Here is a 26,501-nt window from a genome sequence, read left to right on the forward strand (position 1 = left end):
GACAACTAAAAATAATATTATTGAAGCCTCATCTCATTTTTTTTATCACATTCCTTTATTACCTTGTCATATAAAGCAGTAACAACACTTGAAAAGTTGGCAAACTGAAACAGCACAAAAATAAATCAACTGAGAAGACAAATGCAACCACAACCAATGAGTCTGGGAGCTGGTGCAAGTATTGTCATCAGATTGACTTGCACCAGAAGCGTAGTTCCACTGGTAGATCCTGGAGTTCCACCAGATGCAGAAGCAGATTGAGAAGAACTACTTGGGATGAGATGGTATCAGAAGTGTCTTGCTCAGAACGCTCCATTGCTAAAACCACTAAGGCTACCAGTTGCTCCTCCAGGGCTATACATCTTTGTTTATGCTAAAGTAAGAGACTCATCAGTTGTAACATGCTATTTTTGTTTATCTGACTATGCAACATACTTGTTTTTGGAGTCCCAGTATCGAGCAAACCATATCTCTGGAGTACGGTTGTTCCAAAACATATCTCAGCAATTCTGTTTGTGGCTTCAACAAATCAGCATCATATGGCAAATTTCCTGCAAGCAAACAAACAAATATAAATATTCCTTTATAAATCCACCTTATACCTTTTTTTTACCTTTTAAAGAAAACTTCAAAGTGGTGCTGTCCAATTTCCAGGGATTTATAAGATGATCAGCATAACCAGTATGTTCTACAACTGGTAACATATGAGAATGTCCAATAACTGACACCATTTGGGCAGTAGCTCGAAAACTTTCCACAAAGGATGAGAAGAGATTGGCTAATTTCTAATTGAAACATTTATAATGCAAAATATTTATTTAAACAATTATTGGCAACCTTGCTGATTGATGAGGTGATACTTACCCAATGTGGCCAATTTTTGTTATCAGGATAAGCCTTTTGTATTTCAGTCACTATGAAGTAACCAGGGAGCAAACAAGCATTTCTATCAAAGATGTATTCAATCACATTTTCCAAGGCTCTCAGTTGTGGTACGGAGCTGGAATTCAAGACTTGGGGCAGTGTCTGGGCCTTTTCTCTGCAACCCTGAGGAAAAGAAAATACCTTCATAACTTAGTCAAATGAGTCAATAAATAATAAAATCTAAATATTGGTACCTTCATGATCTCTCTAACTCCTTTATAGTCAACACCTCCAATTATTCTGCGCATCAAATTAAAACATTCAATCCAGAATTCCTGGTTTTGGTAAACCAGTTTCTCACAAGCCAGGATGCTCTCACAAACCACCCTGGAAAAAAAATACATATATATATATATATATATATATATATATTATTTATAATTGATTATTTATTACCTTGGTGGTAAGACATTGCTCCCAACTAATTTTTCAAGGAGTCCCAACAAACACTTCAACTTGCTGTGGTTAGTTAAAGTTGCTGTTTGTTTTAAATAATATTTGATAGCAGCTTCTAAATTTTCTTGAGACAACGATGAAAAAATTGTGCCCAATTGAGATTGGTATTGAGCCATTGATTCATTTTCTGCATCATTTTTGTGGGATAGAAAACAGGAGAAGGATTCTTCTATCCCATCAACCTTCTGGAGGAGAAAACAATCATTTAATAAAGAAATATTTATATAAACAAATAAATAAATAAATCTACATATGGTAGTGAATTAATTGATTAGTGAACATAATATATATAATAAAAACTATCATTTCAAAAAAATTTATGATAAATCAATGAAAAATTCTTGCATTTTTAAAGCCTATTTTTAATCCTACAAGTTTTCTTGTTGTCCTGTTAGGTTAGGTTAGAAAATTATTGTATAATAATAAAAATAAAATAACTAAAAAGTAATTGAAATAGTAAAAGCAGGAGGACAATGTAAAATGATGAGTAATTTACCAGATATATAAATTAAAATGTAAAATATTATTATAAAGACAAAAATGATACAAACATTGAATAATGATAAAAGTCTCGTTAAACTAATATTTTTTCATTGCAAAAGAATTGATGATAAATCCATGAATAACTTTTACCACCGTAACAACAGGACAGGCCTCAAATTTTGTAATTTTAAAGCCTTTTTATATTCCTACAATTTTACGATTACAATCTTTAATATAAAAAATATTGTGTAATAGTAGAAAAAGCACCGCAAATAAATTAACAGAGTAATAAAAGGACTGAGAGCAAGAACTAATTAGAAAACAGTTTAGAATAAATGATTTGTTTGGATTCTAACATTTTTTACAACAATTTACTGTTGTTATTCTTGAACGACTAAGAAATCTTTAGTCCAACAAGAATGGCTTATAGATATAAATATTTATATATAAAAATATTTATTGTATATATATATATATTTATTATATATATATATATATATATATACAATTTAATTATATATTTACTAAACTTACTAGTATATTATTAATAATAGAATTTATCTGTGTCTCTTGAGACATTTTGCTCCAAAATACATATAACACTATTTATATTATGAAAATGTTATAAAATTACAAAATATCATTTAGGAATGTCAATGTTTACATTGTATTAACGTTTGAACAGTCTTTGTAATTTAATATTAATATTTATTTAAGTTTTAATAACAAATCACTCCTAACCTCAAAATTTTGACAGAATAAGACTAAATATGAAAGTACGTTCGCAAACTTGTATTAAATGACTAAATATTATTTAATAATATTATTAATATCATTTTATTATTATTTTAATGTAATTTATCACATTTGTTTAAGTTTATTCAGTCACAAATCAATTCTAACCTAAAAGTCTAACTTTCAGTCTAATTTGCATGTCATTATAAACAAAATGGCTGAAAGAGACATCTATGAGATTTGTCAAACTTTGAAATAGCGCCAAATTCAAAATTTTGAATGTTTTATTTCAAATTTGTAATCTTAACTTTTAAATTAGTTAATAAAATTAGTTGTAAGTAGCATTTTGCCTTGAGGCAAGTTGTAAATATATAAACAAATTAGCTATTTGAATAATAGCTATATGCCATTATGAACAAATTGGCTGAAACAGACATCTATGAGATTTGACAAACTCTGAAATAGCGCCAAATTCAAATTTTTAAATGTTTTTTTTCAAATTTTTAATCTTAACTTTTATGTTAATTAATAAAACTAGTTATAAGTAGCATTTTGCATTGAAGCAAGTTGTAAATGTGGAAATAATCGACTTTATCCACAAAAATTAGAAAATAACTAGTTAGATTAAATCATAGATAATAGAAGAGTTATGGATAAAATGTAAAAACTATTTTCAATTGATATCTTTGAAACATACTTATAATATAAAAATATTTGTTTTTATATAAATTAAATTAATCCATTATTATCCCATAGGGTATTGTAATCGTCCAAAACTCGAAATTGACATTTAGTGCATATCTTCACGTTTCAAAGGTTTTTGAATATTTTGGCCTACCCGAAAAAAATGAATCTGTGTGTATGTGTATTTATGTATGGTTACAATTTTTCATCCCAAGGATCAACCGATTTCAATGCTTCAAAGAACATTCGATTCCTATTGATAGAGAGATGTGCCGATTAGTTTTTGGTGAAGGTCGGTCCAGTCGTTTCGGAGTTACGGTGCAAAGAGTGCAGAAAATAGAAATCTAGTTTTTGAGATAACGGAACGTCCGTTTTGAATTATCTAAAAAACATTCAATTCGTAATGATGGGGAGAAGCGGTGGTTAGTTTTTGGCAAAGGCAAGTCCAGCTGTTTCGGAGATGCGGCGCTAAATGTGCAAAAAATGGCAGTTTTTACATATAATTACAGAGAAATGGCACGGTTGATCTTTACCAAGTATAATCAACACGATTTTCAATCAATATCTTTCCAATGGTTTTTGAATTTGTAAAATCGGTCCAGTCGTTTTTGAGAAAACGTCAATGAAAGGTCAAAAATCGGCTCACATACACAAAAAGATCTTCAACATCTAATTACGAAGAAACGGCCCGGTCGATCTATACTAAAAATTAATAAACATGATTCCCAATCAATATCTTTCGAATGGTTTTGTAAAATCGGTCCAGCCGTTTTTGAGGAAACGTTGACGAAAAACGGTTATTTTACAAATTATGTATAAGTTAGTCTCATAATCTTTTACAAGTAATTTTTAGGCCTCTATATACTTTATCTTTGCAAATTCAAAATGTCTGAACATTTCTTACATTTTTAACTACAACTTTTAACAAGCCTCTAATTTTAAATACAGTCTTCTACAATATTTCAGATTATAAAATTTTCCACATTTTTGTCTTATAACAAAATACTGTAAATTGTACTATACACTTATAAAAACAAGTTTTTTTCAAATATTTTCTTCTTTTCATTCTATCGCTAAGAAACAACGATAACAAAATCATCAATATAATAGTGGTGGCCACAACCAAATTCCGTATTTGCTTTTTCCTTAAACCCAAAACCATTTTATAATAATGCAAGTCATCAATATCGTTTTTGGTTGTCCGAACCCAAATCATCATCAGGATTTTTACTCAAGACTGAATTTTCAACCAATTCCAATATCGTTTTTGATTTGTCCGAATCCCAAATATCATCAGAATTTTCACTCAAGACTGAACTTTCAACATTTTGCCAAGTTCTGAATTCCAGAAGTTGGTGTTCGGCCCCTGGAAAAAAAGTTTAGAAAAATTATATTTGCCAACTTTTAGTTTTAATTTTTTACCTGCATTTTTATCCGTTTGTTCAAAAAATAAGAAATATCTTGCAGCTGCAAATTGGGGTCCAACAACGTGTAGTACAGATCGTATTCGCCTAAGTTTGTCCAAACTTTGGTTCTTTGACTTCAAACTGATTCAGCAGATTTGAATGTGAGACACATTTAGCTAAACCGACTTTTGGCTCTTCTTCTTTGGTTCTGAAAAATGAAGTTTAAAAATGTTCTAAGTCAATTCTGTTGTAAATAATTTACCATTTTGATTTAGAAACGAAACGCTTCTAGATCCTCTGGTCCAAAATTTGGAGACTTCCAGTCTTGCCACTTTGAAGCCCTTTGTAAATTGTCAGAACTGTTGGCACTGACCAACATGGTTCTATAAATTTTCTGATATTCGTAATCCCCTCAAACTGGCCTACGGATTCATTTAAATACACGTTCATTTAACGGAATTTTAGAGCTTGATGACGATTTGTCATGTTTGATGAGATTTTGTCGACATTTAAAGACATTGTAGATTCTATTGAGAATTAAGCTACTGGAGTCTTCAAAATCTTGCACAGGTTGCTATTTTCCAGCAAAATCGTTGACATAGGCTCGTATTCCATTAACTGCTGGTTTCCAGAACTTCCGACAAAATCTCATTCAAAATTCTTTGTGCTCTAGAAGTGACATCTGCGAATCGTTCATGGCCATATAGCCAGAAATTTCTTCTGGAAAGAATTCTTTCAGCATTCTGTGGTTGCATCTAGATAATCTTTTTGTATCTCGCTTCTAAAGTTTCCCACTGGTTTATTTGAGTGGATTTATCAATGTTGTCAGTTACTAATGTTGATAAATCTTCATATGCTGGATAACTCGATAACTGATTCAACTCTTTGTCAATGTTTGTCAAACTTATAGATGTAATTTCTGATCAGGAGTCGAGAAATCATTAGAATCAATCAAAGTTAACACTTTTGGATTTCAATTTTCAGGATTTTTGTGATTTGAGTCGTTGGACGATAAAAGTTCAACACTGGAGCTACTGTTGTTATTTGATGTGAAATTGAACTTATAACTTCAAAAGACGAGTCACTAGTACTTGAACTGACACCAAGCATCATCGCTGTAGGATTTTTCAACAGAATTTACCTTTTTGTTGATGAAGTTAAAATTTTCACTGGACAATCTTCTTGGTTGTGACTTTGCATGTTGTTATTTTCACAGATGGTACTGGACTCTAATGTTAGATGTTGTTCATTGAAGTTTTGCTTACAAGAGCTTCTTGCTGGAAAGCTCGTTAGTAGACAAGGGATTTCCAATTTTCCACACAATCTCTGAAGCATCATCATCACTGTGGTTTAAATTGAGGTACGATCACTTTCATCACTATCCAATAGCAAATTGTTTGTAGAATCATTATTAAACCGCAAGAAATTTTGGAGTTGTTAGGTGCAAATGTACCATCAGGACATGTTTGATCAATCTTGTTAGGTGCAAATGTACCATCAGGTATCTTTTGATTATAAGTTGTCTTTTTGAAGATTGCTGTTCTGAGTTCTGCTCCGTAATTTTTGTGCAAATCAGCAAAAACTATTGTTTGTTTAGTATTCATATTTGGCAAAGATTTAAAGCCAGGTGACAAGTTGTTGCGTTGATTCCAATTAGTTGATTTAAAGTTTTGATTGGAGCTAACCGCTTCCACAACGGACGTGGCGGATGAATGATCTTGCCAATTTAAGTTACGGTAGTAACTCAAATTATCCGAACTGGGTTTGAAGATTTCTGTAAATTACACATTTTTAAAGAAAAAATAGAATATGGGTAAACATCTACTTACCATCAGCGACCAGGAACTGTTGTGCCAAAAGACTCTAACTCTTTTAGGTATAAATGTTGCCTGACTTTTTGAGGATTATTAACAATGGAGCAGACAACGACGCACTTCATTTTCACACCTAGATCGCTCCATTAGGTAATTGGCACCAGGGACTATTTTCAATGCTATTTGTAAATTTTTTGTGAAGAGAGCCCACTAAAAATAGCAGGATGTTATATAAAACATTTGAATGGAATTTAGTCTTGTTTACCTTTAGATTCCAGACCGCTGGCCAAAGGCCCTTGGTGAAAAATATTATGAAGATGATTATACTGACTGGCAGATATACCCTGATTTTGGAACCTTCGACTACACTGAGCTCTTCTTGTACTAAATAAAATGCAAGCATTTTAATTCCGGTTCAGAAATGTTATCACAATTAGTAGTTACCTTTCTTCCATAAAACTATTGGATGATGGTATCATTCTAAAAATATATTTTGGACCGAGTTGTCTAAAATGTATTTGAAGTTGGACGAATTTAAAAACAAAGATGGGAAGCTGTTTTGCAGTCTTCGACCACTTAAAGTCATCAAATGAGGTTTGAGGTTTAAAATATAAGATCAGTATAATAATCCTAAAATGAATCAAAATGTTGGCATCCAATTGATCATAACTTGTCTGTAAACCACTTTTACCTAAAATATCGTCCGACAATTTTAGTTTGTCATAGCTTTTTAAAATTAATTCAGTGACACGTTGAAACTTGCATTTTGTTTAAAAGTTCACCTAACTCCTTGACTTCTCGCTTTCCATTTGCATCAATAAACCAGTGAGGAATGGTTCTATTTGTGCTCCTTCTAAGATTAAAAATGAAGATTACTAAATAAGCAAAAAACATCTTAAGATGTAAAAAGATATGATGTCATTGGCAAAATCTCCCCCAAAATAAAACTAGACTGTGTTTTTGAGTAATGTAAAACATCTGTTATTGGACATTGGACCATCTAAATTACAAAATTAGATATATTAAGCAATTATAATGAATAGAAGACTGGCCATTATCTTCCTTACCACCCTCCTTGCAGCTCAAAACAGCGCAAACAAAGCAAGTCCATTTGACTCTTGCTGAAACGGCATCTTTCTTCAAACAAACTTCTTAATTCTGCTAACTGTGTTTTTTTTCTGGGCCAATCGTTGTTTTAGAAGTTTTAATCTGAGGGCACTTTCAGAAGCCAACTCTGAGAAAGCCGAATCGCCACCTGATGATGATGCCAAGGTTCTGAAAAAAATATGATGATGTCAATATATGATTGGGACAAGTCCAGGAGTGTGGACGACTAATTTGCCATTATTGCTTTTTGTATTACCTCGCTGTCGAACAACTTGCATTTTTCTGGAAAATTATAGAAAATATCAAGCAAATTTATTTAAACAATAAGTTCTTTAATAAATATAAAAATTACACATTAATCTATGATTAGAAACGAAATTTGTTAACATTTTTTCATATAAATTAATTTAAAAAATATATATTTCGATGAATGTCAAACATTTGACGTACTAGATTTGTACGCAATTGTCAAAATATGTAAAATTTTCAAAACTATTTTAAATACTGTTCGCGAACGAATTATTCCCTAAAAGTTTCTACTATAGCAAATTAACTAAAATTGGTATAGTTGTCGTCATAACAAGAGATTTGTCAACCAAGTACCACTTTTACAAAAGTTCTGCACTTTTTTTTTTCAAAGTTAAATATGTTTATTTATGTTTTTACTAGATAAATGTTTAATTAGTTATTGATTATTAATTCAGAGACAAGAAAAGTAAATGATTAATTGCTCAGAATTTTTTTAGAAATTATATTTAAAAATACGTTACAAATATTTTTTTTTAATTTGTATAAAATGTAGCATTAAAAAAATATTAAAAAAGTTGATTACTTTTCTTCCTGCTTCTATGTTGTTTTAAATCAAACTATGTTCATTTCCAAATGGTAATTATTTAAATTCTGATATTTGCTGACCGAGATCAAGTTTAGACAATAAGAAAAACACGATGTTGGCATGTTTTCTAAATTTTATCTCTGCACCAGAAGAAAAAATCCTCGTTTATTTGCTGGATTTTGATCAAAAATAGGTAGTTTAGATCTAAAGCTCCTGGATTGCAGAACAAAATTTACTGCAAAGAAGTAGAATACAGATGTTCTTTGTTTCTAGAACCATGAAGCAGATTCAAAACTAACAACATGGCCAACGATCATCATTCACCAGATTTTCCTTGTTTTGGTCACAATTTGTTTTTGCAGTTGATTCACCATTCTCTCGAGGAATCAAATAGTGACCATATCAATTCTCTCACATTTTATGCTTCTCCAACATCTTTCTTTTCGCAAAGTTCACCTTTCCTGCTTCACTTTTCCCAAATCGTGGCCATATCAATTCTGTCATATTTTATGCTTTTCCAACATCTTCCTCCTCTCAAAATTCATCTTTTCCTGCTCCCCGTCTAGTCATAAAGAGTCATAATCGACATCACCCGATTTATACATCTGGACCATCCTAAAATGTTTCTCAATCTTGTGCCTTGTCCTGTGCACTCATCCCTCTTGGCCATATTGTACGACCCATCTGTTCATCAACGGCAACTTGGATCGTCCAAAGGTGGCAGGGAGTGCCCATGATACTTAAAAGGATCCTCCATGAGATAGATGACACAGAAACGTTCAAAGTGGGGCCCACATGATGTAGTCCATTATCCCGGGAACGTCACCTAGGAAGAATAGTGTTTATTGGTGTAGTAGAAATTGCACAGGATTAAGCTTACCGTTGAAGTATATGGTATTCCTGTCTCTCAAAGCTTTCTCAAAGGCTCCTAAATATTTGTGTAACTTGCAAATGACCTCGGACACACCGCCTTCGTTTCTCAGGTTGTTGCCAAATGTTATTCTTGTCATCAGACCTACGATTCGTCCCCAGTCTTTGCGCAATTTCTGGTCGCACTGGAAAAGATGATTATGAGCAACCTGATAGCATTTCGAATCAACTACGCATTACCTTTCTGTAGGCTACATGTGCCAAAATCGGATTCGGTATTTTCAACTCCAAGTAGTCACAGATGGCAATGGAGTCACCAACGATGTCATCTTGATGCTGCAAGACAGGAATTTTGCCTGCAAGAATAACATATCTCATACCATGGCCTTCAGATATAAGTTATCATAATTTTCTCACCTTCCGGGTACATCTGCAAAAACCAGTCTGGTTTGCTTTTCAGGTTGATGTTGACCACGTCGTGTGGTAGATTCTTGGCAAGAGCCACTAGTCTGGCTCTCTGGGCATAAGGGCAGTACTCCATCGAGTATATTCGAGAGAGGCCAGCTGGTAGAGGTGGGCATTCTGAACCTGGAAAAAAATAGAAGATATAAAAAAATACGCCTAAGACTCGAACAATTTTGTGTTTGGCAAGTAACAAATTATCTATCTATTTACCTGCTGCAAAATGTTTAGAGACTATGTCCAAGAGCATTCTTCTAGAAATCTTATTGTCAACTTCTGATCTGGTTTGACACCACGGGGGCACCGACATAGCGCTTCAAAAATTAATAAAAATATTTTTTATTATGTATTGATTATTTATGATTAATTTAGAAATGTTTGTTATTAATAATTGGTTTAATTTACCAATAAAAAGTTGAAAGCGTACGATGCTATTTTCGCCAGGTTTGTCTTACGAGTCGCCTCGTCCAATTTTTTTGGACGCAGCAATGCTAAGCTGGTGGAATAAAGAGAAATTAGCCAAAATATAAAAAAATATACAAAATACTTTAAAATATCTACCATTAGAACAAATACTTAAATTGGTAAGTTGTCTTTGTCTAAAAATTTGATTATAACAATTTTTTGGACCAACGTAGTGGACAATAATAATCCTGTTTCATGAGGGTGAACTATTTGCACTACCATTTTGAAAAATTGGATACAACGTGTTTACTATGATAACAAATACTAAAATCAATGTCATCTTTGAAAAAAAAGTTATTTGATACTCTTGTCTTGTATTTTATGTTAGTAAAGTATCAGAAAATCATCTAACAAGTATCTTTAACATTTTATGTATCATCTCAAATATCTTTTTATTAATTTTTACCTTTCTAATTATCTTTCGGCTAAAATAGTCGTCCGCGTTTGTTCTCCATAAGCGTTTGTAAAAATCTTAATTTTTTTACTTTTACTATTTTTTTGCTAAATTTTTACAGAAATTTTGAAATTTTTTTTATTTTACTATATAAGCAGTTTACTTATACCATTTTTTTTGTAAATTTTGTGCCAAATTTTTCGATTTTTTTGCTCGGTTTATCCGAATTTTTTATTTGACTTTTGAAGTCAGTTCATTTTTATTACTAAAAATTTTAGATTTTGTTCTACTGAAACAAAAATACGAAAACAAATGATTTGTGATGATTTTTTTTTGGCATTTTGTCGATAAACAAAGACTGGTGTCACCTAGGAATTAAATTTTAATAATTGCCTGGATAAAATAATAAAAAATGCATGTTTTAACTTAAAACATGATGAATAATATATCAAAAAAAAAAACTTGAGAGCTTCTCAGGAGTTCTATATTAGTACTAGAGTCCTGTAATTTACATATGTCAATTCCCAATACGTATATTTAAATAGCAAATACTAAAATTGGTGTAAAAAAAAATTCGTAATTTGTTTAATTGAAATTTTAGCTTGATAGATTTTTTGTTTAATTTTGTGGCATTTGTCATAACAGTGTAAATATATAGTTATATATTCATAAATAATGTTTTTATACTTCATCAAATTATAAATATATTTTTATTTATTATTTAAACAAAAATGTCTGCAAGTAAATCTTCGGTTCATGGAAGAGGAGGAGGATGCTGCAAAGACAGTAATTTTATTTAAATGTTTATTAATATAAGAAATCGACTTGCATTTTTCAATTTCCATAAAAATTTTGCATAAAACCCTTATATTTTAATTTGTAAAACAATTTATTATTATTTTTATCAATTTTTATTATAGGATGTACATGTGTTCGTGGGGAATGGTGTTGGCGATGACCAGATGTTTGGAAGAAGAAATTTCAGCGTTTTTGTTCCTCTTGTAAAAGATTTGATGGAAAATTTGAAAAAAATGTTGTTGGACTTCCACGACTTGCTTTTGGTAAAAATAATAATAGAATAGCTAGTAAATAATATATTACCACTTATGCCTAAAGCATTGCCATTTTCTGCTCCATTTTATGGATAGAATTAGGCAAAAATCCCTGAAAACACTTTTTGATTTCCACAAAGCTTATATGCAAGTTCTATTTTTTATTTTTCAGAAAAAATATGGACTAAAAAGATACCAATACCTAAGACGTTTAATAGACATGTCCGTTGCCAATTTGAACAAGGCTTTGATGTTGCCAAATTTGGTCAACTCACCATTTACACCCAGACCAGATTCAAAAGATGAATCCAAAGGACAAAGAGCCAGGATGTTGACGACTCAGGGAGCAGAATTGCCAACGCACAGGGATAAGTATTTAATTTAGAAATCAACTTATCAATAATCTTAAAAACAAACGTACTTACAGCTAAATCTAATCATTTGTCTTTGTTCTATTGGTCAACTACTTTTAGAATAACCTTGGTCAACATTATATCCCACTATATCAGATTTATGTCTCCTGATATTTGACCTATATAAGATTTTTCTCCTCTGTCCTTTTTACTAGGTTACAGAAACGAGCAGAGACTGCCTGCTCCAAGATTTAACAAAAATCCTGCGTGCCTTTTCTGATTTGCCTGCTGAAAAAATCGCCAGAAACGTTCCTTGTGTCGTCAACGCCTTATTTGCTGCCAGTGAAGCCTTGAAGGCGTGCACCAGTGAAGAGACCATTGTCAAAGTCAAAAAAAATATTGCGGATATGTTGCTCCAGCACTTAGACTATTTCACTGAATCTGAACAAGAACTCCTGAAGAAAGGTTTTTAGGAAGAAAGGAATTATAGACATCAGGACATTGTTTATGTATATTTCTTTCAGGTTTTGAAAACTTTACGGATGATATGATCAGAAAGTTGTTGAAGTGCGACTTCATCAGTGACGAGCAGAAAGCGTTCCTGCTCCGTCAACTTTTGTTGAGAAGCAACAAAATTTCTGATAAAACCAGGAAATTGCTAGAATGTGGTGGTGCACTTACTAAAGAAGCCATTGATGAACTGAGACGGCTAGGTATTTTTATAATACCAAAACAATAATTGGTAAATGATAATTTTGTTCTAATGTTCAGGTCTACTCACCTTGTCCCAGTTGTATCTTCTGGATGGGTCTTTTAAGATGCCTGAAGTGAAACCTTCCAAAGAATCAATAGTGGCAGACGTTGATAAAGTTGATAAGGAGAGTTTGAAGATTGAACAGACCTCAGAAAAGGAGTTGAAAAGTGAGATGTTGTCCAAGGATTCAGATATCAGCAGGAGGAGTGAAAAGAGGAGCTCCTTAATTAAGGTAAAGGCCGGATTTTTTCACATTTTGTGACAAGATATATAAAACTACTTTGTTGTTTTCAAGGAAACTCAAATGGAAGATATCCCTGAAGAAGAGAAGGAACAGGAAGAAACAGAGTTGACCAAAGAACCGAGTAGAGAACCAAGTAAACAATTGAGTAGAGAACCCAGTAAACAATTGAGTAGAGAACCTAGCAAACAATTGAGCAGAGAACCTAGCAAACAATTAAGCAGAGAACCTAGTAAACAATTGAGCAAACAACCAAGCATATTATCTGGACAAAAATCAGGTGAGGTTTTTTCACCAGTGAGTCAAATGCATCTAAACTGCAATTTGGAGAATATTAGGAGTAATATATGATTATATTTTTAGAAAGATCCAAGTTAGATGAAAGTGCTAGTGATGCTGACAAAGGGAAGACCAAACGCAAGTCTAGAGAAAGTGTGGATAAATCTAAAGATCAACTCAAAAGCGAATTAGGTGATGGCAAGGAGACAGAAAGACGCAAAAGCAAGGTCAGCAACATAGTTTTATGAGAATTTTTTTGTCAACCTTTGTAAATTTATATTTATACTTTTAGGAAGACAAACCAAGCAAGACAGAAGAACCAACCAAAGGTTTGGATAAATTCGACAGTGGTGTCAAAAGTGCAAAGGTGATTATAATAATAACAACAAAAGTTTGCTTGAGGGCAGTATATTGCCTGCATACATTTGTGAAGCAGTATCTCATTGGCATAATATAAAAATCTTTTTGAAATCTAAAGCAAGGATGAAGCTAATTGTATTTATAATATTTAGGCAGATAAAGCCTTAGGTAAAGGGAAAAAGGTTCAGGAAGTGCCTTGCTCGTTTACATACAAACTATCTGATCCACTTTTCATCAACAATGGATGGACTACTTTGCCTCATGAAGAAATCATGTATGAGGTAAAGAATTTACAAATTTACTGTATACAAATATTAAATGCTATATTCTTTCTCATTTTGGAAGAAAATTGTGTACGATGCAAGACTGATCCGGTTCAGAGTTCCTGTTTTTGGATCAGGTTGTCAATACCAGAATGGCCTTGAATCTACAGAACGTTTTGCTGATGGCACAGAAGTTATCAAATATCCTAATGGTGATGTTGCTATTGAGTATCGCAGGAAACCAAATACTAATATTGGTAAACAATCTTCACCAAATGGTAAATTCAGTTGAAACATATATCTATTTAATGGTTATCACTTTTTAGGTAGATTCACAGTCTACACCAGAGCAAAACGTACTGGTTTGATTGCAGTGAATGGAATTTTTGATACGTTAGGAAATGGATTAGTTTTTGATGATTTTGGACGAATAAGGTATGAAGCATAAGTATGAACATCTGATGCTTTACTTCATAAGTGTGACCTTTTTCCAGATTATCCTACTGCCAAACTGGTGGAACTTTATATGATGCCAGATCTGGATGTAGAGGTTTTCATCCGATGAAATGGAATTGGTTGACAAGTTTGCAGTCCAAGGCTTACAGAGTTTATCAGGATACTAATTTGCCTTATATGTTCAAAGCTCCAAAGGCCAAGGTCTATGTGCCACCAAAGGATGACAAAAGTGCAAAAAGTGGTACTTTATTCAGCTTCAAACTTATTTTGTGCATGACAAAGATCAGCTTATACATTAAGGGACATCTTGTCCAATTCTGATCCAACAATTTATAATCTTTAAAGACAACATTATCAAAATCTTCTTTTCTTTAAGGTCGTGCAACTGATAGATCAGCCAGCAAAAAAAGTGAAATATCTAAAATAAACAACCCCAAACCTGCTAAAGAAAATTTAATAGACAAAAAAGCTATGGAGATCATTGAAAAACATACCATAATCCGTGAATTGCCTGAAGGACTCCTGAAATTTAAGGACATTCTGACGCCTTTGAGACCTTTCACCATCAGGTAAGAAACCATATATTGGCACACCTCAAAACAATTGGTAATTATATTTATATCTAATTTATTTTGCAGATTAAATGACTTCATAACTCTTCACATCAAGGACCAAAAGGACATAAAATTAGAATTGGATGTTGATGGTTGTTCCCTGAATTTGCAATTAGGATGCCAAGTCGATTATAACAAAATTTTGAGTAGAGAATTTTTGGACAGGCAACACATTATACCAGGGGCTGTCAATGTAATGAATTCAGGGGAACCTAAAACTCCCAGTTTGATGAAGGTAAGAAAGTAGTTGTAATTGGCATTTTACTTTAAGAAAAGTTGGAAGAACAAGATGTAGATTGTGTATTTTAGTGCAAATTTGTCTCATCATAAAAATAATAATATTCTTCAGATAAATGAAATAATTGAAGAGAACAAAAGAGTGTTACAAAAGAGTGTTACATAAAGAAATTATGCATAAAAGAAAAATTAGAGGAGCCCCCATTCCTGAGTATCCTAGACACAGACTCATTGTAACGTAATTGTATAACAATAATTGATTATAGTCAATAATAAATTGTTGTATTTGAATTTGTAGAAAAACTAGTTTTTCTAGATATTTCATAACATATGAGCAACAATTTTGCATTTAAACTTTTTTTATGTGAATATAATAGTTTAAAAAATATTTAGAAAAAAGTTTAGCTTTTACATTGAGTTCTGGGTCACCCTGTATATCCATGTATTAAAACTCCCCAATGACCAAAACCCAAAACCACATTTTTTCATTATTTTCTCTGCTAAAATAAATAAAATCAATATCACCTCTGTAGGAAATTAGTTTTTAATCAAATTATAGAACGAACAAGGGAAAAGCTTTGTGCAATTATTTTTCAAACGATAAATATTCTGTGCAAATAATTTTTAAATTGAAATTAAAATTGGAAAAATACGAAGAATAATTGTAGAAGAATAAATTATATAAATAAATCAAACAAAATAAATTGTATGGATAAGGTAATAATAAAATGAAAACAGAAGCATAAATGTGAATTTATGTTATTTAGGTTTAAGTTTACTTTTAAAACTTTTTAAAGTCTTATTTTATAATATTTAAAATTAAAATAAATAAATAAATATACTAAATAAAATAAATTATATAATCAATTGACCATTTAATTTCTAATTTTATCCATTGTACTAATTAGTACATTGTACTAATTAATTAATTCATTACTACTAAACCAATTACGTACAGATACGTATATTTAATGTAACAAATATGAAACCTACATTACGTAACTTTAATTTATACATATGTATAAATAAGCTAAACTAAATAAATAATGATAAACTCAATAAAATAAATTATGTGTTATACAATTGACCATTTAATTTTTTTGTTGTTCATGATAATAATTAATTCCTTCTAAACTAATTACATACAGATACGAAATTTAATGTAACAAATACGAAACCTACATTACGTAATTATATCTATAAATAAACTAAACAAAATAAATATATAAATAAACTGAATAAAATAAATTATATAATTAATTGACCATTTAATTTCCCCTGATATTTATTTTTAATAATATAATATTTATTTCCTTCTAAATTAGTTACGTACAGATACGTAATTTTAGCGTAACAAATGTGAAACCTACGTTACTCAATATTACAATAAAGTTACATAAAATTTACGTAAATTGCCTGAAAAACTATTACGTAAAACAATCCTGGATGCTGTTTCATATAAGTTTCATAAAACTTGAATGAAATCCATGATTTTTTTTTTTTTTATAATTTTCAAATACTTTTTTACGATTTTTAAAAATTATAATTATAATTAAAATAAAACGTGATTATAAACATGAATCAATTTTATTTTTATTTAATATTTTAAAACACTTTATAAAATAACTACATAACTATTAAGATAAGATAAGATAGAATTATTTAATATTATTATTTATATTATTAAAACTATTCTAAAAATATTTCTAAAATTTTTGTACATTAATAAAAATATCTACAAACAACACTTATTGGAAATTTAATATCTTAAAATATCTTATTTCAATTAAGTAATTAATAATCAATTGTTGATTGGTTACTAATTAATCAATCAATTATTTTCTATAATTTTATTTCTAATATTTTAATATATTTTCAATGTACAAATTAAATTATTAAAAGTTTTTATTTATATTTTAAAGATTTTATAGAAACAATTTTAAGTTAGAATATTTACAAACAGCAATGAGATGTTTAAATTAGACTATGGTGAGTTTGATTGAAAAATATGTTTGAGTTGTGCAGATTTTGTAGATGTAGCCGATGTAGTTGTGTAGTTTTATGGGATTATTAGGTTTTGCAGGTAGGCAGATGTGTAGTTGTGTAGTTGATCAGTTTTTGCAAGTTCAGGCAGACCAGATTTGTGGGTTCAGGTAGTGTAGTTTTGTAGATTTAGTAGATTTTGTAGAATGATAGATGTGCAGTTACCTGGATTTGTGCAAATTAGTAGACTTTAGTTGGGCAGTTGGTTTAATGTGTAGTTCTCAAAGGTTGAATAGGATTTGCAGGTTGACAGTTATGTAGTTGTGTAGTTGACCAGCTTTTGCTGGTTGGTATATACAGATTTATGGGTGCAGTCAGGTGCAGTTAGTGTAGTTTCGGAGAATTTGTAGGTTGGCTGATGTGTAGCTATCTAGATTCATGCAAGTTAGAAGATTTTGGTTGTGGAGCTGGTATAATGTGCAAATTTTTAGTTTTGTAACTTATCAGAAATGATGTGTAAAGGTTGAATAGATTTTGTAAGCTGGCAGTTGTGTAGTTATGTAGTTGACCAGCTTTTGCAGAATGATATTTGCAGATTTGTGGGTGCAGTTAGTGTAGTTTTGAAGATTCAGATGACTACACATCTGTCAACCTACAAAATCTACTTATGGAAACCTATGTATACAAATTGATCTATGCAAATTAATAGATTTCAGTTGGGCAGATGGTGTAATGTGTAGATTTGTAGATCTAGCAGAACAAAACTAGCAGAAACATTGTATAGATTTTATAGGTTGAACAGTTTTGGAGATTGGCAGTTTAGCAGATGTGTCATGGTGGAAATTTTGTTACTTGAGTAGGTTGGAGTTGTGTGAGCCGTTGGCAAAAGAGTAGATTTCTAGTTATACATATTGAGTAGTTGTGTACTAAATTCGTTATTTTTGGCTGTAGTCCTGTAGTTTTTGGTATGTAGATGTAAAGATTTGGTATCCTATATGTTTGTTTAGATATATTTAAAATTAAATACTCCTCTGATACACTGAGTTAAAATTACTTAATATTTAAAGTCACTTTCAACGACAACTTAAACCTCTTACATCAAAACTATTTACACTCAACATCGAATTTGAAGTGAAACCTTCTTTATCTTCAACAATACGTGACAAAATGTCTTTCCATAACACATATTGAGAAGTTTATTATTTTAGCACTTTTTTAAACTAAACTTGTTCGTAAGGAGTACATTCTGGTACAGGGCGACTCCAAGTGCCATAAGAAAGACAACGAGGTCTTTGCATAACATATATTGAAAACTTCATTATTTTAACACTTTTTTGAACTAAACTTGTTCGTAAGGGGTACATTCTGGTACAGGGCGACTCCAAGTGCCATCAGAAAGACAACGGGGTCTTTCTGGTGAAGTGCCTCCGCGGGCTTCGTGCCCTGCACGACATTGTACCTGGAAAAAATAAAATAATGAAAACAAAATGGTAAACAGAAGGTTAATGTATGATTGTTGGTACCTGTAAGGTGTCTCCGGGGTCGTAGGAGAATTTTAGAGGCGCCAACAAACCCCAAGCTGGGTCTCCGGGGATATGGACATTGGACTTTACCTAGAAATAGAAGAATTTTTGTTTTATGAGCTGTAGATTTTAATGTACTGGATGGATTTTGACGGTGTCTTTGGGAAAACTATGGATAACTGGATTGTCTACAAATCTTTCATACACAGTAAAAATGTAGAAACTATTTGTCCAGTAGAAATTGGAGTCTGGACCCCGCTCAAGAGATTTTTAGATGTTTTAGCAATTCTAGATGATTTTTTTGTATTTTGAGCTGCTGATTGCATCAATTTTGATGATGTCTTCAGAGAAATTATGGATAAATCGATAATCTTCAAATTGTCTTTAAGGCTTCACTTACAATAAGGCGGAGGATGTGACCACAATCCTGTTTCAGTACAAACGACACTAGTTTCTCCTACTAAGAGATGACGTTCGCTGCACCCGAAGCGAAGCAACGAACCAACATCGTATTTAGTCGGTTCGTTACTCTGCTGAGGCTCCGATCTTATTTCACGGGTTCCACTCCAGGGCACCGGAGGCTCCACACGTCCATTGAGAGGCGCTGGAGGTTCCGTACATTGTATCGCTTCGGGAAAAAGAGAGGAATCAATAAAGTTTTCAGGAGATTATGGTAAAAGCTATATGTGACTTTTTACCTATACACGTTGGTACAGGACCAGACCAATTCCCATCGTGATCGCATTCAATTCCAGGGGCTCCATTAATTCTGTGGCCCCATGCACATCGAAAAACAGCTCTGCCTCCTGCTCCAGGGTCGTATTCGGCCAAAGACAGACGAGCATCAGGCAACTGTAGTTCTGGGCATTTTACAGGTTGACACCTAGGAGTGCCCGCCGACCATACTCCTGGGTAAAAGAAATATGAATAAATATTTTTGTATCTCGGTGGAGGTATAGGAATATTTACCTGAAGCCTGGCAGGTTATGTTGGCCAGACCGACGAGTTTGTAGCCCCTTGGACAAGAATAAGTAGCTCTTTGGCCAAGACGATTGCCTTCAATGCGAACGGTTAGAGGTGGATCTTCAGAGGGTAGTTGAGCACATTCCACAGCTAAAATAGAAAAACAAAACTTGTTAACTTACCTAATAAGAAGTTTAGGAATTCATCAGAAAATCCGTTTGTTGATTTTCCAAAACTGCTTCTATATGTACCAAAAATGCTTTAGATGCCAAGATGTGAATCTGTTTTGACAAACTGAATCCACCCCTAGTTTCTTTACTCTTACCTGTGACAGTGATCCTCAAACTGTGAGTCAGCCCCCTCGGCGTGGTGCAGGTGAACGTTCCCGAATCCTGGCTGGTGACATCCTTCATGGACAGTTTGTACTTGAAATCCTTGTCGTCAGGATTCATGGACCAGGACGTGGCGTAATGGGTGAACTGTGGACTCCAGGTCCACTCTGGTTGGCCTTCCAGACGAGGAAATAGACATTCCAGGGATAGAGAACTTCCTGGATAGATTGCTAAGGATCCGGAAGGTTCGAAACTTGCTGAACCTGTTAGAAGACGTGGGAGGATTGCTGGTGGTGCTCGTTCTGGAAGATAAAAATACATAGTAATAGATTGGTGAATTATTAGGTATTTGTTATTATTTACCTGAAAAGTTGGTCAATTTATTTGTAGGAACACAGGAAGGCAATTTGTTGCTCCATTCACCATTCAGACATTTTATAGTACTGTCTCCTGTTAATTTGTAAAGACCTGCAGGAAAATATTAATAATAATTAAAAATTAATTTTAAATTATGCTAGATTACTAATTGATGTTTATAGAATATTATTTTTTATGAAAAAATAGTAAGTTTATATCTTTTACCTAAAAGTGTGCACCTTGCTTGTAAAATGGCACCATGTGGAAATTGCCAAGATGGACTCTGAAATGAAGAGGTAATTTTAAAGTTCAGCGTTTTTTAATAAATAACTTTGTTCTAAACTTTATTAATTGTTATATACGGATTTATAGACAATTTTATTAGCTTTCTAACGATATATAACATGGTAGATTTTAAACCAAAAATTTGAACAAAATTTTAAGATTGCAATTTTAAGATTGCAATTTTAAGATTCGGCTAGTTATATTTAAAGACTTTGTTCTAGTTTTGACTGCAAATCTCGAACAATACTTATGTAATTTTAATAGAACATTAATATACCTTTAATATATTAATTTAAAAATATTATATACAATAATTTACATACAATATATAATATTTTTCATTTGAATTCAAAAAACTTAACGGTTATTTTGCATCAGGTACTACTTGGATGCAATCTAAGAGCACCCTAATGCAACTTCTAAGTCAGTCTAAAAGTTGTGATCAAATGATAATAATCGAATTAAAAATATAAAAAGTGATTCTATAGTATTGATTTTTTGGCCAAATATTGTTTGAATATTGTACTTTCATATGACAATACCACATTTTATTGTCATTGTCTAATACCGCAAATAAATTGTGCAATTTTGAGGTTATGTTCAACATGTGCTTTTGGACATAGTGAATAAAATTTGGGTAAAAGAAATATTGTTACAGAATTGTGAGTATATTGTTAAATTATTGAACTGTATTGTGATTTTATTGATTTATAGTCAACTTTATTGTTATGTTCATTTTGTGGTTCATGGACAATTGGGTAGTTTAGTATAAGAAGTGAATTTTGATACATTTGATACATTAAGTTTGACTGTTTTTATCAAATAATTTTGTTCTAAGCCTTTGTGATCGTTTTATACAGATTTGTAGATAATTTTATTAGCTTTCTATTGATATATAATAATATATACAAATTTTAGAAATATTGATCAAAATATTAAAAAATGCAACAGGAAAATCTGTTAGCTAGGGTGTAAAATTAAAGTTTGACAATTATTTATTAAATAACTTTGTTCTAAGTTTGATGAATTGTTATATAAAGATTTATAGATAATTTTATTAGCTTTCTGATGATATATGATAATATATACATTCTTGAACAAATTTCAGAATTATTGAAAAAATGCAATCTGACAATACTGTATCAAGTACTATCAAGTGTTGAATTAAAGTTTGATGATTATTTATTTAATAATTTTGTTCTCAACCTTAGTAATTTTTATATACAGATTTATAGATAATTTTATTAGCTTTTTAATGATATATAATATACTATACTTATATTTACGTTTTTTTGATTAAATAATTATAAATATAAAACAATTCTATCGACGTCTTAGTTAAAGAAGCAATTTCTTAAAAGTGATTTTCAAAGTTAAGGGATTTTTATTCAATAATTTTGTTGTAAACCTTAGAAATCGTTGTATACAGATTTATAGACAATTTTATGTGCTTTCTTGTGATATATACTCAAACAAATTTTAGAAATATTAACCAAAATATAAAAAAATGCAATCAGACATAATTGGGCACTATCATGAAGCACAAAATTAATTTTTTGACTATTATTTATTATCATACTACGGATATTATTTTAATGTAAATTCTATCCTTTGCACTCTTATTTATTTAAATTTATGTTATCATTTATCATTATTGCTAGATGTTAATTATTTAACAGTTGTAATAAATATTGAAATTGAAAAAATATATATATATATATATATATATATATATATATTTATTTATTTATTTGTTGAAAATGTTTAAATTTGATGTTGAAATGTATGATTGATTTCTTGGAGGGCGTAACATCAATTAAAAAATAAGTAAAGTAAAGATTTTTTTCAAAACATCTTTATTTTTCCATACGTTTCGACGTAAAATTTTACGTCATCTTCAGTGGTTCTACAATTTAAAAAAAGAAAAAAACAGAAAGTAACTGAAGATGACGTAGAATTTTACGTCGAAACGTATGGAATAATAAAGATGTTTTGAAAAAAATCTTTACTTTACTTATTTTTTAATTGATGTTACGCCCTCCAAGAAATCAATCATATATATTTATATATATATATATATATATATATATATATAAATATATTAATAATTATTTTCTTACCGTAACTGTAACATTCCTAAAACTCATCACTAAATTTTTCTGCCAAGTCTCCAGTTTGCAACTTTTGAACAAAGGTTGATATTTATCACCATCTGAAAAAGAATTATTAATTTTCATTAGCGATTTTGGAGTATACAGAGTTGCTGTAAGGTCTTGAGATGTTAGAAAAAGTTTTAGATTTTTTAATTTTTAACATCTTTCTTGAATACATCATTCATATTAATCGAATGGTTTGAGAGATACGGAAGAAAAATCAAAGTAATGCGTTGTAGTAAAAATTGTAGGCATCAGAAATCGATGCTTAAGTTTAAATGCGATTTTGGAGTATACCGAGTTGATGTAGGGTCTTGTAATGTTAGATCATTTAATTTTAAATAATTTTCTCGAATACATCATTCATATTAATCAAATGAGATATGGAAGAAAAATCAAAGTAATGCGTTGTAGCAGAAATTGTAGGCACCAGAAACCAATGCTTAAGTTTAAATGCGATTTTGGAGTATACCGAGTTGTTATAGAGTGTTTTGTTGTTATACAAAATTGTTAACTATTTAATTTTAAACAAGTTTGTTCAAATACTTTATTCAAATACATTAAATAGTTTAGGATCTACAAGCGTTTAAAACATAAAAACATTTCAACTGTTATATTTTCAATAGCTGTTTTAAAGTATACCGAGTTGCTCTAGGGTCTTATAATGTTAGAAAAAATTTTAGATTATTTAATTTAGTACAAATTTCTCTCACCCATCATTCATATTAATCGAACGGTTTATAAGTCACGAGAGATATAACAAATAAATGTATTTCCCTCTACCTACCTTCAGTAGTTGCACAAAGTGGCCCCAGCCATTGTCCGCCAATGCATTTAATTTTGCAAGGTCTCCTTTCTCTCAGAGGCCCTACTTGGCCAGGAAATCTTACTTCGGTTGCATGCGCGAAGGATTCGGCCCTGGGGTCGAAAAGGGCTCCGGATGGGGTACTTGTTAAACCTGAAAGAAATAGATAGATAAATAAATATATAAATAGATAAATTGATAAATAAGTACATGAATAAATTAAGAAATAAATACTTAAATCAATAAATGAACAAAGAAATAAACAAATTAAAAATTATATGTATAAAAAATTATTATTTTTTAACACAACGAAATTAGGGATTTATTAACTGAATATGTTGTACATATTAGAAAGAATTTTGGGAATTTTTTTCTAGTTTTCCTCAAATATCTTCTAAACTAACAAATTTGGAAAAAAATTGTTTAAAAACAAATTTGTAGATTATGAAATTCTGCAGAAATTTGTCGTCAACACTATTTTGTATTACTATACAACATTTAGTTTCTTAGATATAACATTTACTTTCTTTGATACAACATTTCTTCTGACAACTATTCTGCAATGTCTAATTAGACAAGGAGGCAACGACACATAGAATAAGAGAACTTTGTATAAAAAGTTTGATATTGCTAAGTATTACATTTAAAGCATTAAAAACGTTGCAAATGTTGTAAATGGGGCTTAAAAAGCATTTTTGGCTGGAATCAAAACATCAGGTCTAACAATTTCCTGGAGATTTCTTAGTAATTTCTTAGTAGTAAGTCATTCTTAGTAATTTTAGACCAAATTTGGTAAAACCATGTGCAAACTTTAGTCGATTATTTATGCAACTTACTACCTTGAGGCAAAATGCCACTTACACCTAGTTATTTATCTGTTACCTGGTCCATCAAATATGTCATCTGCCAAAGAATCAAAAGGGGCCCCTTCGTTGTCAGTTGCATGCTGAGGGGGCGCAATGATGCCCCTGCCGATTTTTATATCAGGAGCTGGACAGCCTATGGATTCTGAAAAAAATATAAATATTCATATATATCACCAAGACAGATAAGATAACAAATGAAGAAGCCCTGAGAAGAGTAGACAAAAAAAGGACTCTACTGAGCACAATCCTGAAAAGAAAAAGAAACTGGATCGGACCCGTTTTGCAAAAAGAGTGCCTCCTGCACGACGCTGTCGAGGGTAAAATAGAAGGTTGAAAGGAATGGGAAGAAGAAGAATGCAGATGATTGACGACTTACGCGAGAAGAGAAAATACAGGGAACTGAATGATTAAGCACAGGATCAGAAAGCATGGAAACAGAAGTTTGGAAAGGAAAATACATGAAAAAAGTGTGGCGGGAATAGTGGTAATGGGAATGATAGACGAAGGTTAAGGGAATCGTTTATTTGTAGTGGCTCTCATACCATGGACCTGCCTTCGGCTAGACTACGATTTATTATTAAATCACTAATGTATATTGTATAAACTATGATTTCCAATAACAATCAAGAAATGCAGTTCATAAAATTTGTGTCATACCGAAACCATTAACATCTACTTAATTCACATTAATGAAGAATACCAATTATTTTGAAATCTATATTTCAAGGCCGGGAGTATGTTCGCGCCAATCAAAGCATGCAGTTATATTGATAAAAACAAAAAATCATCAATCGAAAATCACACATAGACCAAATCAACCAATGCGTTATCAAAAACAATATTAAAATTTTTGTAAATACACTTATAACTTGTTATTAATATAAAATAAATATATACAGTTATTATTAACGTATTTTACAATTGGTCCTTCAAAAAGCAATCAATCACAACAACCAGTGAAAAAACATTGCAATTGATTTGATAAACCAGATTTCTATGGCGTTTGATATTGAAAGAAGTTTTTGTTTTGGTAAAAATGATATTCATTAAACACATTAATAATTTATTAATACTTGAGTACTATTATTGAATTATTTGACTTTAAAGTTTTTTAGTTCCACTAGCATAAGGCTAGGACTACTGCAAAAATTTTTAAAGAAACTTTCTTATTATTGATGTTATGCACCTTTGCGTGTATAATATTTATATATATTATTCTGTAATCACGAATATAATTTATTATTTATTGTTTTTATTAAAGCACTACGTGCTATTTGAAAGTTATCCGAAGTTCTTCCGGCCTTGCTGTTAGATTTTGGAATCACGTTTTTGTATTCAATTATTTAGTATATAAGAAGTAGTTAAGATTTAGATAGTCAGTCAGAAGTGAGGACTCAAGTCAGAAGTCAGGACTCAAGTCAGGCTTACTGTTGGGATACTTAAAAATGTAGTCTCTGATTATTGATAACCCAAAGGTTATCAACAAATTATTTAATCGTAAAAATAGTAAACAATAAAATATCAAGATCAACCAACAAAGAACTAGTGTTTTATCTTATCAACCGCTCAGCTCCAGCTACCAAACAACCTCCCATAATCACAGGAGTGATCCAAATTACCCCACAAGTACAATTCAATATATATATATATATATATATATATATATATATATATCCACGAATAATATTTCCATCTATATTCCCGTTCCTAAATTATGCAAAAGAAGTTACCTCTCGATAACTTTAAAAGGTGCAATTAGAATTTCAAAGGATATGTCTCGAGATGGAAAATACAAACAGAAAAGGATACAACTGGCAAGAATACCTTCCTATTTTTAGTCTAATAATAATTAATGGATAAACTTTTTGTTGGAATAATTAATTTCTTTTCTTTCTTAGAATTGTATATTATTTTGATGCTGTTTTTATGTCTTCAGAAAATGTTTTTAGCCAAATAGGCAAAGGTTCTTTTGTAAATTGTAAGTCAGTTT

General features: G+C 31.1%; 2 protein-coding genes and 1 pseudogene across 2 annotated transcripts; 1 reads left to right on the forward strand and 2 right to left on the reverse strand.

Annotated features, from left to right (window-relative positions):
- Positions 1-9,223: 9,223 nt before the first annotated feature.
- Positions 9,224-10,086, reverse strand: LOC113363046 (glutathione S-transferase omega-1-like). Its single transcript, XM_026605535.1, has 5 exons — positions 9,990-10,086; positions 9,732-9,902; positions 9,555-9,670; positions 9,325-9,499; positions 9,224-9,270 (listed from the first exon to the last, which is right to left on the reverse strand). Exons 1-5 carry the CDS (start codon positions 10,084-10,086, stop codon positions 9,224-9,226), a joined length of 606 nt encoding a protein of 201 aa, XP_026461320.1.
- A 2,361-nt stretch (positions 10,087-12,447) lies between these two features.
- Positions 12,448-13,413, forward strand: LOC113363047 (microtubule-associated protein 1B-like). Its single transcript, XM_026605536.1, has 5 exons — positions 12,448-12,505; positions 12,565-12,753; positions 12,812-13,026; positions 13,090-13,332; positions 13,399-13,413. The coding sequence occupies exons 1-5, from the start codon at positions 12,448-12,450 to the stop codon at positions 13,411-13,413; spliced, it is 720 nt and encodes a 239-aa protein (XP_026461321.1).
- Positions 13,414-18,566: 5,153 nt separating this feature from the next.
- Positions 18,567-26,501, reverse strand: part of LOC113363048 — a 10,699-nt pseudogene continuing 2,764 nt past the window's right edge.

This window comes from Ctenocephalides felis, unplaced genomic scaffold, assembly GCF_003426905.1.
Source record: "Ctenocephalides felis isolate EL2017-DRISC unplaced genomic scaffold, ASM342690v1 CF-g0.4_SCAFFOLD_00845, whole genome shotgun sequence".
NCBI classification, from domain to species: domain Eukaryota; kingdom Metazoa; phylum Arthropoda; class Insecta; order Siphonaptera; family Pulicidae; genus Ctenocephalides; species Ctenocephalides felis.